This window comes from Odontesthes bonariensis, chromosome 18 (assembly GCF_027942865.1).
Source record: "Odontesthes bonariensis isolate fOdoBon6 chromosome 18, fOdoBon6.hap1, whole genome shotgun sequence".
Taxonomy (NCBI): domain Eukaryota; kingdom Metazoa; phylum Chordata; class Actinopteri; order Atheriniformes; family Atherinopsidae; genus Odontesthes; species Odontesthes bonariensis.
This window is the reverse complement of record NC_134523.1, coordinates 16,569,226-16,584,968: the sequence shown is the minus strand read 5'-3', so window position 1 is coordinate 16,584,968 and position 15,743 is coordinate 16,569,226. Positions and strand designations below refer to the sequence as shown.

The 15,743-nt window shown below is 41.7% G+C and overlaps 1 protein-coding gene across 1 annotated transcript in view; it reads right to left on the bottom strand.

Annotated features, from left to right (window-relative positions):
• efna3a (ephrin-A3a) overlaps positions 1-13,973 on the bottom strand; it is a 67,967-nt gene extending 53,994 nt beyond the window's left edge. Inside the window, exon 1 of the mRNA XM_075449458.1 lies at positions 13,398-13,973. Within this exon, the coding sequence (XP_075305573.1) occupies positions 13,398-13,507 (110 nt within the window). The 5' untranslated portion in view covers positions 13,508-13,973. The remainder of the gene's footprint in view (positions 1-13,397) is intronic.
• Between the last annotated feature and the right edge of the window lie 1,770 nt (positions 13,974-15,743).

Here is a 15,743-nt window from a genome sequence, read left to right as displayed (position 1 = left end):
AATAACTACCATCAGCAGCTCATTTAAACAGCTCTTTTAAACACAAACTTGTAACCAGCTTACTTGAAGTGACCTTCTTCTGTCTCAGCTAACACAGAGTGCAGGTTAGTGATTAAAGGTGTCATTTCACCTGCAGACCTCGGAGGTCAAAGGAATTCGGGATGAATTACTTTTCTGAAGGCCAGACCTATGTGGAACACCTCAGAATGAACCTCAAGGTTGATTGAAAAAAGGTTATTTGCATACATGGCTGTGAGCAGTGGCTGGTAGTGCAGCTGGTAGGCCTGGTTGGGCTAAGATGGCAATCCTCGATAAGTGTATGTTATTTATAGATAGATAGCTTGTGTGAAACCTACCAAAAACTGTAATAAATAATAAAGTAACCTGTTTTTAGAATCAAATTGGTTCTGCTCATAAATAATACATATGATGATGGTTTGTTGATTAACTCTCTAATGAAGATGAGGTGGGAACAGGCACTTCGCTGCTGAACAGCATTTTATTTTCTAGTTTTAAACACTGAGACCTTGAACACTAAGCACAATGTAGGAATGCTAATGCCCTTGGCATTTTTGGAAACTGCTGCTATCTGCCTGACACTGCGCATTAGCTAGAGATATGATTTCCTGGGCACCAATTTACAATCGTGTAGCAGGCACTGGAGGTTAGAATAAAATTGAATGCAACCCCTAATTTGACCAAAAGTTCATTCCCATTAGGAAAATTAAAGCCTGGCCATTAGATATTCAAATTGCAAATGCCAAGTGCGAAGTTAATTTTTTTCGGAAATGTTAACAAAGGTGACCAAAATAGCAACTTTCTATCGACAGACAGAATTCTCATCAAAAATGGCAACTAAAGAGTTTGATGCTGCAATCTACATCACTCCCATCAAATGGAAAGAAAAAACATCAGCAAGAGATGTGATTTGGATTGTCTACAGTCTCTTCCTTTTTTCAATCAGTACCATAGTGTTTCAACCAGCATTCAACTCTCTCAGAGAATAGGCCTCCTGGTAGTAAGCCACTTTCCACAGGGGGAATCCATCTTCTGCAGTTGCTGTGCCTCACACCTACTTCACCCATCACACTGTACACAACAACCCCAGGCTGTGTGTGTTATTCTCTTCACTACATCTTTTAACTCTTAACTATGTGCTCTCCTGTTGTTCACCACACCATCGCTGCCGAGCCTTCCTCTGTACCTTTGTCGTTTGCTGTATGTGTAGAAACGTATTAGTTTTGTTTTTGTTTTTTTTGCTTCCCCCTTTCTGGCTCCCTGACAAGCCTGTTCTTGGCCCTGTTATTAGCCCCTTTCACACTGCCGAATAACCCGCGTTTAATCCGCGAATTTAGCGTGTCCGCTGTTGCGTTCACACTGCCGACCCGGGCTGCCGCGTCAACTCGACTCGCCATTCGACCCGCGTCGGACCCTAGTCTTTTTGCCGAGCCGAGTTTGGTGTGAACGCAATCGACACGGGTCGGACGTGGGCGTGGCGTGACGTGAGGAGTTTAAAAGACAGAATGGACAGCTGATTCAGAACAACAGCGACAGGTGAGGACAAGTTTTACTCTGTTTTAGCCTACATCAAGTTCGAGACATTTTTTAATATGGCCAACTGGGGAGACAAGGAGGTCCGCGAGCTCCTCAGCCTCCCAGCAGAGGACGTTATTTACCGCCACATTTCGGGGACTATAGTGCTCTTGTATTCTCCGCATATGTTCTTCGGCGGCATCCCACGTTGTAACCATCCACACCCCGTAAAATAACATCTCCATGAACTGCATAAATGAGTCCTCAGGTGTATAACCCTACCTCCGACGCATGGCTTGTGCCTACGTCATTGTACACGCCCAGCATTTTATTTGTTTCGTGTGACGCTCTGCCACTAGGCAACGCTCCCTGAACTTGGCTTCAGGCGACACGGGTCACCAACACGCCAAGCGTTCACATTGCTCGACGCGGGTCGAAGGTGCAATTTGGACCCGCTAAGGTAGCGGGTCGCAGTGTGAAAGGGGCTATTGACTGCCACCTGTGACACAGGCTTTCACGAAAGAAGGGGTGTTTCTTCCTTCCATCATATTATAAACCTCCTTCTCCCTCTTTATTTCCTCTCACTGTGCACAAACACACACACATATTTGCATTTCCTTCCTGCTGTAGATTCTGTTGATGATGATGACAGCTGCTGGGAGGGATTTTAGAGTCCTTCCACAGCAGCAACTCAAAAATAGTGTGTTCGAATAGCTGTGCATGAAATAGAAAGAGATGCAGAGTAAAGTATAGATAGATAGATAGATAGATAGATAGATAGATAGATAGATAGATAGATAGATAGATACTCCCTGATTTTGCAGCAGTGCCTCCAAGCAGCTTGTTCTGATACAGTACGCATGAGCACCAAAAAAACCATTGAGGCCTTTAAAGATATTCTACTTCCTGATACATCATTAATATTCTCCATACACACTCTTCCTCTCCTCTATGAATATCCCCTTCCCCCAGTTGCCAATCCCCAATTTCACTCCACTTTCTGCCTTTACAACTCTGTGCTGCTTTATACTGTAGCCTCTTCCCACATCTTTTTTTTTTGTACACTTCCCTTCACCAACCTTCCTTTCTTCCTTTTGCACATTTTTTGCCACAATGTCTTTTACATCTCCCTCCTGGGAAGTGGCACAGAATCCCTTTAAGTGCTGCAAAAGCAAATCTATTTATCATAACCATCTATCTAACACTGTATGGACCTTCACCTACAATGAAAGCTATGCTAATACACAAAAAAGCATGGGCTGCAGAAAAAAAGAAAACACATTTTCTCGTGTTTTATTACACTGTACTAGAAAGCCAAGTGAATGTGCAGTCAGCAACGAATTTCAAAATAATGATACAACATATGTGATTCACTCTTTCAATTGCGATGGAGTGATAAATTAAAGGGAGGCAAATGGGCGGCAGGGCCCACTCTCCTCCCACGCACGGCAATGCGGTTGAGCGAAGGAGTCTTCTGGGACTTCCCATTGACTCCACACAAGGTGAGAACAGAGCAGGAACAGAAGGCTGAGCGAAAACACTTCAAACAACACGGCAGGAAGACAGAGAGAGCTGCTGCTCTGCGAGGCAAATGCAAACCAACAGAAAGGAAACACAGGCGTGAGGGACCAAAAGAGACAGAAAGGCCAAAGACACGAAGACAGGATCATTACTCTGCTTTCAAAGACAATCTATCAAAAAAAAAGCATGTTCGCACACACAACACACACACACAAAACAACCAAGACAGACAATGAGACATGAAAACATCTTAGATGCCACCTAACTGCAGCCAGACAAACACAGAGTGAGAGCACAGCAGGACATTGATATTCTATACACCCACACACAGCATGTTGAGGAGCTGAGCTCGTCTCTTTGCTTTTCCCAGTTTTACACACTAGTCTAGACACAGACCAGTACTGCATTACACAGGTCATTACCATGAGAAAATAAAGCCAGTTTTTGACATATACTGTAAACACAAATGTTGCTTTCACACTGTAACAGTTTCAAAAAGGTGCCACTTACTACACCTGCTGTGTTTAGGCCACAGTTGCTGAAAAGGAGCTGAGCAGACCAAATAAAAACTTAATGAGTAGACTGGTACCTTCTGTAGTTAAGGGAGAGTCGTGATTAGCTCATTTTTCACGTAATAGTAACATGTTCTATTATCAATAAAATATGTTTGGTAGCATTCAGGTTTTATTTGCATTTTACAGAGCATTCCAACTTTTTTTTTTTATTGGGGTTGTACTAAACACTTTATCATCCCTCTGCAAAGCACCCTCCCAACTATAACATATACAAGCAACAGAAAGCACTGTATCTCTCACTAACACTTCACACTGATGAGGAGAACGGCAGAGGAAAGGATCCTCCACCCGCACTTCCATAGCTGGAGGATGCCGTTATGAGTCACGTATTGTCCATATAAATCAATGAGCGACAACACCACGAAGGAGAAAAAAATGCAAACGTGTGAGTAGCAAGACATAATTATGCATGTGCCGTAGCTCATGTATTAATCATAACTGAATTTACACATCAAGGCGGCAAATGAATCCCCAAATAGATTTTTGATGCAGACCAACACGAGATCTGATTTAATGATGTGGTAGAAAATCTGGAGTCGTGGAAGAGAGAATGGAGGATGATATCACAGAGTTAAAGTCTGATCTGCTGACTGTGTATTATATATGATATATTATGTAAGGGTTTGCATGCAAGCCTGACACTGCAGAACATCACAACAACTTTGCCACATCCAACTGTACCAAATAAAATATTGATTAAAAATACATCTGATTGTGAGCATGAGAAACCTTAGCATTGTCAGTAAAGGGGTGGTGAGGTAGGATGCGGATGCAGACTTTGAGGATGAAAGCAAACTGGGATTTTATTCACAAAAAAAGGTAAACAAAGAAACTTAAACTGTGGAATCAAAAAAACATTAAGGATCTCACGATAACTGAAAGCAAACAGGGAACCTAAGTACTGTGGGGAACTGATGAGTGCAGCTGATGAAAATGAGTGCAGGTGAAGTGAATGAAACTAATGACCTGAGTGAGGGGGAAAAACAATGACAAGACTGAAAAGCAAAACCTGGACATAAACTGAACACCAAAACGTAACCTAAAACATGAGTCCCATGGCGTGACAAGCATAAGACCTCAATTACCAATTAAATAATGTGCCAAATATTGCAATACATTTTTTTGGGGGGGGACAGGTTGACCACCAGTGGATTTCAACCATAGACCTTTGTATTCCCAGAAAACATGACCTACTGACCGCATCAATGACAAACTGAAGCACAGATGTGTATGAAACTGGGGCATTTTTGGATAATTAACCCTTAAATAGTTCACAACAGTCTTTGATTTTTTATTTGTGGGGCACTGAGAGCTAAAGTGAATCGGGCTTTATTATGTGTACTTGAGAAAGACTCTTGAATGTCTGTCCCAAGTTCCAGGTTGATATCTTGACTCGCTGGTTTGTAAAATTTAAATGGATTGGCGTATTGAAATATCCTTAAAAACTTTAAAATGTCAGGACTGTGTGGTGGGTAGGACACGGATGCAGACTCCAAAAGGTGTAAAGCAGAAACTGAGTTTTATTCACAACACAAAACGTGGTTAACAAAAGGCGCGGCTGAGCCGGATAACAAAAAACTTAAACTGTGGAATAAATACTTGAATATAATTGAGACAAAACAAAACAAAAGACTTGACATGAAAGACACTTAACTTAAGGATCGTAGCTTGAAGTGACATGAAGGGGTGAAAATCAGGAAAAGATCTGACAAAAGGACAGGGGAGCCTGGAAACTAAATAGGGAACTGGGTGATTGTGAATGAGTGCAGCTGGGGACAATGATCAGGTGATGTGAGTGAAACTAATGAGCAAACAGTAACTGTGGGGAAGACAATGGTAAACTATGAACTCAAAAACCAAAACATAACCTAAAACATGATAAAACACAAGGCTAAAAACATGGGGAAAATCCCATGGGTGTGACAAAAAACACATCAGCTAAGTCTCCTGATGACCCAGAGTTCATTTCACAACCAGTGGTTTAGCAGGTTGAATTTGAAAATTGACAAAAGTAAAAGAAAGAGGGGAAAAGAAAGTTTTAAAGTAAAGGACTAATTGAAAAAGGATACAGACAAATTCCGAGATGAACAAAATGAGCGATTTGATTATTACAGCCACACGTATAAATGCAGTATCTTGGGCTTTGAGCATGTTGGGGTGTTCTGAACCTTGTCATAAAGTTGCATGATTCTACTGTTTATGGTTTTGTTGCAGAAGCATTTTTTGGGGCCACAATTAAACAATAAGATTGGTACAAAAGCAGTCAGTCTTCTGAAGCCTTGCAACTTAGACTGTGGCACACTTAGGTCGTGACAAAAATGTGACTTTGGCTGGGTCATGTCATTGGAATCCATCCACTCCACCAAGGTGACTGATTTGTCTGGCATGAAACAAGGCTCCCTTAGTTAAAAAAAGTCTGGTCCAATAAAAGCCTAAAAGTACCTTTAGTAGGATAAACATCAATGTCAGGCTGTCACTGAGTGCTGTAGAGCTGTGCACCGTGACACATTTCAAGTGAGCAGCACTTTTTTTCCACCACTCCAAAGCCATGCTGAGCTACACTTTACTCCGCTCAAATACTTAAACTCAAGCAAAACAGAAATGTTGGAATGATTAGGCATCAGTGCAAACTTGAAATTATGTTAAACTCTGGCAAATGTCTCTTTGATTGGCCAGGGGTAAAAAGAACGCTCTACCCTGCAGAAAGAGATTAAAGTAAAGTCAATGACAGACCGAGGATGAAAACAGATTGTAATGAGTTGACAGCTCTGTCTGATATCAGGCAAGACCAGATGACTTTCTCACACTATTTTTCATCCATATAATTTCAAACTCTACTTATTTTTTCGGGATAACAGAAAATGAAATTAGAGAACTTAGTTACATATCTATAGTATATCAAATAGTCATACTTATCTTAATTTTCATATAATGTTGTAACACTCCAGATGGACCTTTTTCACAGTACTGGATGAGGCTGTGACATCATGGAGAGGCCAGCTACATGCTCTCAAAAGTTTTTTTTTTTTCATGCATCTACTATATGTTGCTACCTCACCAGGCAGTGCATTGGAATATCTCTAAATGTTAACTTTGAGCAGCCCTCTGGCTCCCTTCCTCACAACAATATAACAAATTTTGTGCCAAGAGGTAGCTTTCTGCACATTTCACTTGCATTGCACTTTCAAGCTCTAAAGATTTTGCTATCTAACAGTTCCACTTGAAGACTGCACTGATTTAAAAGTTCCCTCAAACACACACAAAAAAAGGATACATTAACTCACTGGTTGTGGTTGCTGCTCCTCCTGTTGCTGAGGGGTCACATTACTTTTTTGTCATTCTGGATGCACTAAGCACGAAAGAGAGATTTCAATTTTCTTCAAATATTCTTATTACAGGGATGACGGCTGCCGAAGGGTCTCAGACCCTCATATAATTACATCTTCAATAGGAAAAATCTCAGTTGTAACAGAATATCTAATTATTACCCTGCCCATATCTGAAATAGCCCCTCATATAAAAGCGAAAGTGGAGCCGTATCATCCACTAAGCTGTGAGGACAGTTTCCACTTCTTGTAACACAGCTGTTGTTAAGAACCAAAGAGCATTAGAAGGAAGACCTGCCATGGCTCAACACCTGAAGGGAATGAACAGAGAACAAGATATGACAGAGCACAAACCTGCGTCCTCTCTCACTGGCTTTTTTTTAAGAAGTAACGCTGATAACTCTGAGGGCGCTAGGTGGTTTTAAAAAAAAAAACACCTGAACTGACATATCTCAGAGGAAGCCCTTTGCTTTAACAGAAAAGAAAAAACATTTATTTTGACCAGCTGCTGTGGCTGCCATATCGTTTTCTGAGCTATGTAGCGTAACAAGACCCATTTTCCAAATAATCAAGCTCCAGCCAGTGACCGTCCTCCTATCAACACCTTTGATCTTCTTCCTACGTGGCAGCCATTTTCATCTTAGCAGCAGTGTAATTTCCCTGTGGGTAACGGGCACTGTGGTGCGGACTCCCAGAGTAATGTACTGAGGAGCCACCATTCGGAACTTGGAAAGCCCTCTTTGTAGAAAGCATTTGCATTCAAATCATTGAGTCTGAAATTGGTTTTACCTGTCTGGGATGGGGACTATCTCCTGTGGGTTCCCACTGCCAGTTAACTGCAGTTTTTATAACCTTGGACTGCAGGAATGCTAATGGTTTTTGATGGCCTTACTATGTTTTTCTTTGAGCTCCTCCAGAAAAAGCAGCCGCCACACCTGGGTTAGCTCTTGGATGAGAACCTTGACACCTTTCCATCAGAGCCCATAAACAGTTTATAATGGCCCACCAAACCAACCAATTTCTCATACTAATGCAAGCTTTGAGTGGCTCTATAGAGGGTTTAGAGAGGATATAGAAACACCAAGATGGAAGACTTAATAATTAGAGTAATGGTCAAAGCTTTCACAGAATTTCTTATTATTTTTATGTATACATAGAGATTAAAATGTTCCCGGCCAATTCAGATTCTGCTTCTAAATTCTATGATTGATAACATACACAAACATTTTTGTCTTTTCCTTAATGGAATATCCAACAGAGTGGTCATAATAAGACACAGACGACATACAGTAACTCTTCATCACTGTAAAATAATATTGTATCACCTCTTTTGTTGTACAAAAAAGATCTAACTGATACTGAATTGCCATCTTTAGCATCAAAGATAGATGAGGCCTCTCTTTTCGGTGTCGCTGCACCAGCCAGTCACGGTCATGCTCAGTCAGACTGAAAACTGGCTAATTCCGGTCATCGGCCGGTCTATCCGTGCATTTCCACTCTTATGCTCCAGGTGGATTGAGTGCCACTTGCTGAGGTTTTATCAGTGTTCCAGCCCACCTTTGAATTAAGCTGCACTACCTCGTCAAACAAATGTCTCCTAACAGCTGCAGCCTGCATTGAACGTGAAAGCGTTCGTGCTATTTTTGTCCAGAATTGTGATTACGTCTGTTGAGGTTAACTCAATAGTGTTAAGAATCCTTAAATCTTTAGTGACAGAATAAGCCAGATGTCTTGCCTCAGCTTGCTACACCATAAGCCGTGAGACATTTGGCAAAAACAACCCTATACTGATGTCTCACCTGGCCCTTCAATCTGAAAAGCGAGCAGAATCTAGAGTGAGTTCTGATGAAAGTCCTTCAGTCTTATCTTGAGAAGGAATAATTTACAGCTTAAGTGTCACAGACATCCTTCTTTTTCAGTTTCATGTTACAAAAAAAAAGGTTGCACTTTTTTAAAGACACAGAATCATTCAAAATATATTTTTCTCTTTAATCGTTGCCTGCCATCGTGGTTTTTTTTTTTTTTTTTTTTTTTAAACCTGTGTTTTCTCTGAAGCTGCTGCTACACGATGGCCTTGATTAGAGCACACACACTTAAGGCCTCCAAGGAGCGTGAACCCCAGAGCAGTGACTGACAAGCCCGTAACAATCAATTCTCAAGCATGCTGCTCCAAGGCAGCACTTGATCCGGGCTTCCCGACCTGAGCTCCAAATGCTTCATGGCAATTTACTGACACCGCAAAATCAAATTAAAAATGCATTTGGAAATTGATCACCTGACACACCCAGATTGATGGTTGCTCAGAATGCAACCTAGTAGTGTTTTTAGTTCAGCCTGGGTCCATTCACCTTCCCTTACCATATAAATCTATTGATCTACACACCCACTCCTAGATCCATACAAACCATTAAATATCCTTTCAGTGTTTCTCCATTTATGTCACTCATGGCAGATTCCGTGAGCTAAAAATGACCAGCAAATCATTTAACAGACTGATGGGCTTTAAGACACCACTGCACATCTATGCTCAAATAACTCAGGTAATAATAATGTCAATTAAACCAACTCTTTAGCCAAATTGAACTCCTCTTCTGGATAACTAAATTCGATGTAAAAACACAAAAGCTTTCAAAAGTTCACAAATAACTTGAATACTTGGCGAAAATAATGTTTTGTTAGAGATGGAATGACATGTTTAATTAAAAAACACATCAAAAGGTCAGTTTTTAATCTGTGTTAGTCACAAAATGGCACCCGTGAAGAAAACCGCGAAAATCTAATGCTGTTTGAGGTGCTTGTGTGGTACAGTGAATGCGAAAGAACAAATTGAATGCCAGTGAATAAGATACATTTGTATGCAAAATTGCAGAGACAGCCAAGAGACAGAGCTGCAGGCGAACGAAAGCGGATGTAATCAGGTAGCAAATCTGCTTGTCTCTTGTACGCTCTGTCTGTGCTGTGTTGTGTGGGGCAAAGGGGCATTTGAATGGCTGGAGCTATTGTCTCTGAGCACTGGTCCACATGAATGACCCTGCCAGTGTCCACATTAGCACGGATCAACTCCTGTGAGTATCATCTCCTCAGAAAACAGCCGCACCAGCACCTTCAGCCAAATAACTTAACTTCTATATCTGGTGAAAATGCACGCTTTTCTTCACCCTTCCTGACCCAACTCAATCTATATTTTCCCTGCTTTCCCCTGCTTTATTTAGCACTCTGCTTTCCACTTTTCCAGCATGTTGTTCCTCTATGCAACCAAAATACACCCACCTTTTACATTCTGTCACATTTTGCATTCTTGCCTTTTTCTCCATCTATTGACAAAAATATTCATCACTATCCAAAATCCATCACTTCGCTCTCTTCTCTTCACTTCTCATCAATCATTACCTTCATTGACACTTAATTTTTTTCCTGTAAGGCATTAGGTTCTTCTCTTCCTAGGGGACACCACCTCCACCTCAAGCTGGGTGTAATTCCCAGATTGACCATCTTAGCGATTAATGAGCCTATTTAGAAAGACAACACCTCGACTAAACATTGATCACGAAGCCTAAATTCCTCACACTCTCAGGGAAGTAATTTGCTATGGTGATAATTTATCTTGTAGCACTGAATATGGTGTGTTGGGAATTGGGATGCTTTTTTCATCAGGCAGGCTTGGGGCTTGACAGACACCATTTCAGGTCCATATCAGAGTTATAATGTTCCAAATGAAACAGGGAGAGCTGTAAATCACTCAGGATCAGCCACAAACAGCAAAAGATAACTTTCATCTTGCTGAGCAAGATGCATTTTTGCAAAGAGATGTGTGGCACAATTTTAAACTCAATACCCTCCCATATCCATGCAAAGACTTTGCGCTCTGATGCTCTGCTAAGTTACAAGCATTAGTAGGGACACTGTGTGACTTTGGGAATGAGTAGGAGATTGAATGAAAGCTGCTCTCCTGCTTTCATCATGCTGACACGGGTTTCCCAATTACAGAGATGTGCCCTGTGTAACCAGTGAGGCCAAACACCTGATGGAGAAAGGTGGCAGGAGCACGGGACGCTGCATGGGAGTAGGCGAGGCTACCGCAGTGCACCGCTGCTCCTGCGCGCTCTCAAGATGTTCCGCATCTCCCCTCTCTAATTGGCAGATGGCCTCAGATGCAAGATGATTTAATGGCCTGCGTGTGTGTTTTTTCCTGCCTCAGTCAGCCATTAGCAGGGACATCTGTAACGAGTTGGCTGGGCGTACTGCTGAGAGCGGAAGCTGAGACCAACACTTTCTAATGGGGGTAGTGTGGTCGTGACAGACTTTGGTCGGTGATCAAAGCACTCCGAGTTATTTCTTTGGGTTATGATAATCAAGACATCACATTTCAAATTATCCAAAGCAGGACAAAAACCTATAATAAGTTATCTGATGTTGTTTACCCCAAAAAGCACAGTATTACTCGGTATCATCTGTGTGGTAGTCCACTTTGGACTTTCACTACACCAGAGAAAGACATTTCTAGCTGAACGTGTCATAAAAAGCCGTTTTCATGGCTTTGGAACAAACAACTTGGCTTCCAAGTGATCCCATTTATTGCAGCTGTGCCATAACCATCTGTGCTGAATGCTGTGCTCAAGGGTAAAACATTATAGCCTCAACTAGAGTTTGGCCCTAAAGGCCTTTGGTTCTTCACTCTGTGTCACGGCCTTCATTTCTTACTGTTCCCTTTGGAGCTCGTCTCTCTGACAAGATCTTGATGAGACGGGAGCTGCATTGTTGAACAAGTGAGGCCTTAAGATGGTTTTCTGTGCATGCAGACAGAGTGGTGGAGAGGTGGTTTCAAGCTAAAGGTCTTGTGAAGCCTGATGGCCATCGGTATTCTTGCCATAGCCTCTGTGGATTTGTCTGCTACCTGCAAACTGGGTCAGTTTTTGCATTATTTTAGAGATTTGTATGTGGCCTTGAAGAAAGGAGAGGTTTTGCACACGCAGGCATGTAGACCCACACCTGCACTTTGTCCGTCTCAGCTTCCCTTCCTCTCTGCATCTCTCTGTTTCCTACATAGCATTCTGAGTTAATTAATATCTGCACATATTTGTCATTTTAACACAAAAATGTCAATTGAAAGACACCAAATGTGCTAACAGTATGATTAATAGCTACAATGAGCAACAATTATCATGTTGTGAAAATCACTTTAGATGCAGCACACACTGAAAGACTTAATACTGATACAGATACAGAGGACTCTGATTATGACACTTAAAAACTGTGCACTTTTACAGCACTTAAATATAACTTAGTCCCAGTCATTTCTATTCATGTCAGACAGATGGGATTAACTGCCATCATAAATCTAATGTGACAACACCGCAGCAGCCCCTTGACTGTTTCGATTAGGTTTTATTGCCATTTCTTTCCTTAAATGTTTTAAGGAAACTATCAGACATTTAAGTCACCATCTCAACTTTCTTACTGTTTCTAATTTGAATCATCAACTGTTTGTGCCATCATCTGAGAACCCATGGAGATAAACGAGGGACCAGGAGCAGATGTGGGGGTACAATAATAATGAGATGCAGAAAAAAGGTAATTTGGGGGGAAGGACTGGCTGGTGAGACACAGCAGAAAAATAAGAAGAGGAAGAAAATAACCAAGTATGAGATTGAGAGAGGCGATAGGGGAGACCTGCATCTGAGGTGAATACAAATGGACAGAGGAGGAGCACAGATAGGAGGAGTATGGGGGCAAAGAGGAAAATTGTGTGAGGAGGACAGAAAAAGAACGTGAGAAAGATGGATCCACTGTTGGCTAATGAGAAGACAAAGGCAGGAGAATCCACATCGATCTCTGCCCCACAGCACGCTGCCTTTATACATGTAGAGGGAGATAAAAGAGCCTGAGGAGGCTTACCTGAGGTAAGCAGCCTGCCTGTTGTTGGATAAATCAGAGTCCAAGAACAGGCTCAGGCTGTGTGTGTGAGCCAATACCTAATGTCTGCATACTGTATGTGTGGCAAGCATTATACTGAGTGTCCACATGCTCATTTATGGAAGTTGCTCTAAGGGGGCAAAGAGGATAACAGACTACAAATAACAGCTTAAATGAGTCATCACTCTTATGAGTAGATGACTTAATGTGAGAGAAATCAATTATGTATGTTGGAACCACTCAGAGAGTGAACAGAAACAACATTGTACAGGCAGTTTCCCACTGGAGATGCAATACTGTAGCCTACTTAGAATGATTAAATCTTTGGGAAACCAATTAGATGAAAATCAAAATCATCTTAGTGAGTGTATTTCTTATATAACATTAGTGTAATGAGGTTCAATGCTTTAAACAAAAGAAGTAGCCACCGTCTTGTAAACAAGTTATCAGCACAGGTGCGCATCAACAAAGACGAGCAGCGGTAATTTGCACGGACCGGACTGCGTTAGGGATGCAGAAAGCTACTCACAGCAGGTTCGAGCTGTTCCAGTACACCGCATGCCGGTCGCTGGCTCTCGAAAGATGCAAGTTTGTAAGCGCCAGCGTGATGAGGCTGAGAGAAAACGTTGCGAGAGCCATAATCCCTCCGGTGCTTGTCCAGCCCTGGTTCCCCTCTTCCTTCTGCGTCCACGCTCCTTCTGTCCCGCGTGACGCGTCGTTCACAACATCCCAGCGGTCAGAAGCGCGTCTTCAAGTTCCCAGTTACCTTAACAACGGGATGACTTCTGTGTGGATAACTCTAATCCCATTTCGACGAGACCCTCTGAGGCATCTTTACTTGCGCCAAATCTATGTGGACTTCTTACTCGCTCCTGGTGCGTACTTTCAAATCAGTTCTGCTTTCATAAGAGAGAAACCACACAATTGGCGAGAAGGCAAGACGGGCTACCACATTCACAACTGACAGCTGAGGCCCTTGGTTATTGGTCTTTACACAGCTCTTAAAGTCGCATCCAAGCCGCTGGACGTTTGCTGGGAGGTGTGTGTGTACCTGCCGCTTCTCTCATCACCCACAGCAGAAGCTGCCACACGCTGCGCACAGAGCGCTACAAACCCGCCCTCTGATGGCCAGGGTGTTCTCACACGTTCATCTACTCGGCTGTCCAGCCCCCTCGTATTATGCACAGACCGCGTGTATGAAAGTGTGTGCCTCTCCCTTTTTAAGGAAATGTCATGCCCTGAGTGATTAGAGATCGTGATAAATGGTACACAATTCTAAAGTGATCAGTAATTAGTGTTTCAGTTTGAAGTGAAGGTGAGGTTTTGGGGACAATAGTTCCACAAACAAAAACGATAAGAGTCTGTGCTCCACAGCCTCTCCATGAGGTCAGAGCCAGTCACTGTTAGACCCATTACTCCTGCTCTCCTGCAGTACTATGCATGAATGGCATAAATGTAAATTGTCTCAATAGCCTTCACCCAGTGAGCATTTTCATATTGAAAGAACATAAACTACCATGGTTATCGGTGGAAAGAATAGTAAATAGATTTACTGACTATTTGATGAAATCTGTCAATGTTCATATTCAAACCATGTTTCCTCTTGTTCCTTTCAGTTCACAAGAAAAAACCCAATTATTAATAATATGTGTCCAGAGCTATTGAGTAAACCAGCTGCTGTACTGTATTTATAATTTGAAGGTAATGGGAGTGCACCACCATTCTATTCATAGGTGGCTATACGTTTTGTTTTGGTTGGCCAAAAAGTTGGTCATTACTGTCGGATCTGATGTTGAGGGGTATATATTGAAAAAATACACTGTACCAGGAAAGACTGCCGCACTACATAGAAACAAGCTAAGCAACATCAATATGCTGGAATAACTAACCCTGGAGTATTACCTTCCCTAAACATTCTTGCACATTGTTCACCATCATTTTTGACTGATTGGATGCACTTTGTGCAAGTTTAAAAATGACAAAGACAAGAAAGCTTTTCTTAACAGTTCTGCAGTGGATAAGATCTGCTAATTACCAAGCCGGAGGAGTTCTGAAATCGTATCCCTTGCAGAATTCAACCCCCATTTTGATCCCTAATTATTAAACTACACCAACTCTAAAACCTCCAGAAACATTTGACCATGTGTTTATCTATCTGCCTGTAAGGCAGTGTGTTTTATTAGTCGTTTTTTTTCATTTTCTTTGTCATTTTATTTCTGTGTTCTAGCTTAATTCCTGTTTAGTTTTTTTTCTTTTTAATTGGTGCTCTTTGTGCACAACAGTCAGTTTTACCTCCCACCTTTAGTTTACACCTGTTCTGTCTGTCTCACCTGTGTACTCCTCCCTGTAGATATTCTCCTCAGTTTTATTTGTTCGTTGTCTGTTTGTCATCATTCCTACCTGGATTCACTGCCTCTGCAGCACCTTTGCTTTGTGTTTTCATAAATTCAATCAGTGAAAATATTTTTGTTCAACATCGTCACACCATGTGTTTTGGGGTTCTTTCCCAACACTGATTGTTACAGCTGTATGTAATAAATCTGTATTGAGTTTTTATTTTTAACTGGCCATGAGCAGATATTGATATAATTTTTATAGACAGGACCTAAGAGGTTAGTCTTACAGTACTTGTAAAACATTATCCCTCCATTCCTTCATATAAAAGACAGACTCAATGCAATCAGGATTCATACAATATGGCAAACCAAAAAAAATCCTCAGAATTCCCCAGAATTCAAGATGTTGTAACATTGATTTCTCATTCAACATTGCCACTATGGCAGAGGCAGAGAGGGTAGAGATTTCCAATTTGTAACCCCTTTACATTTGGGCACTAAGATGAGACAGCTTCTCATATTAGAATGTCCAAGAATCT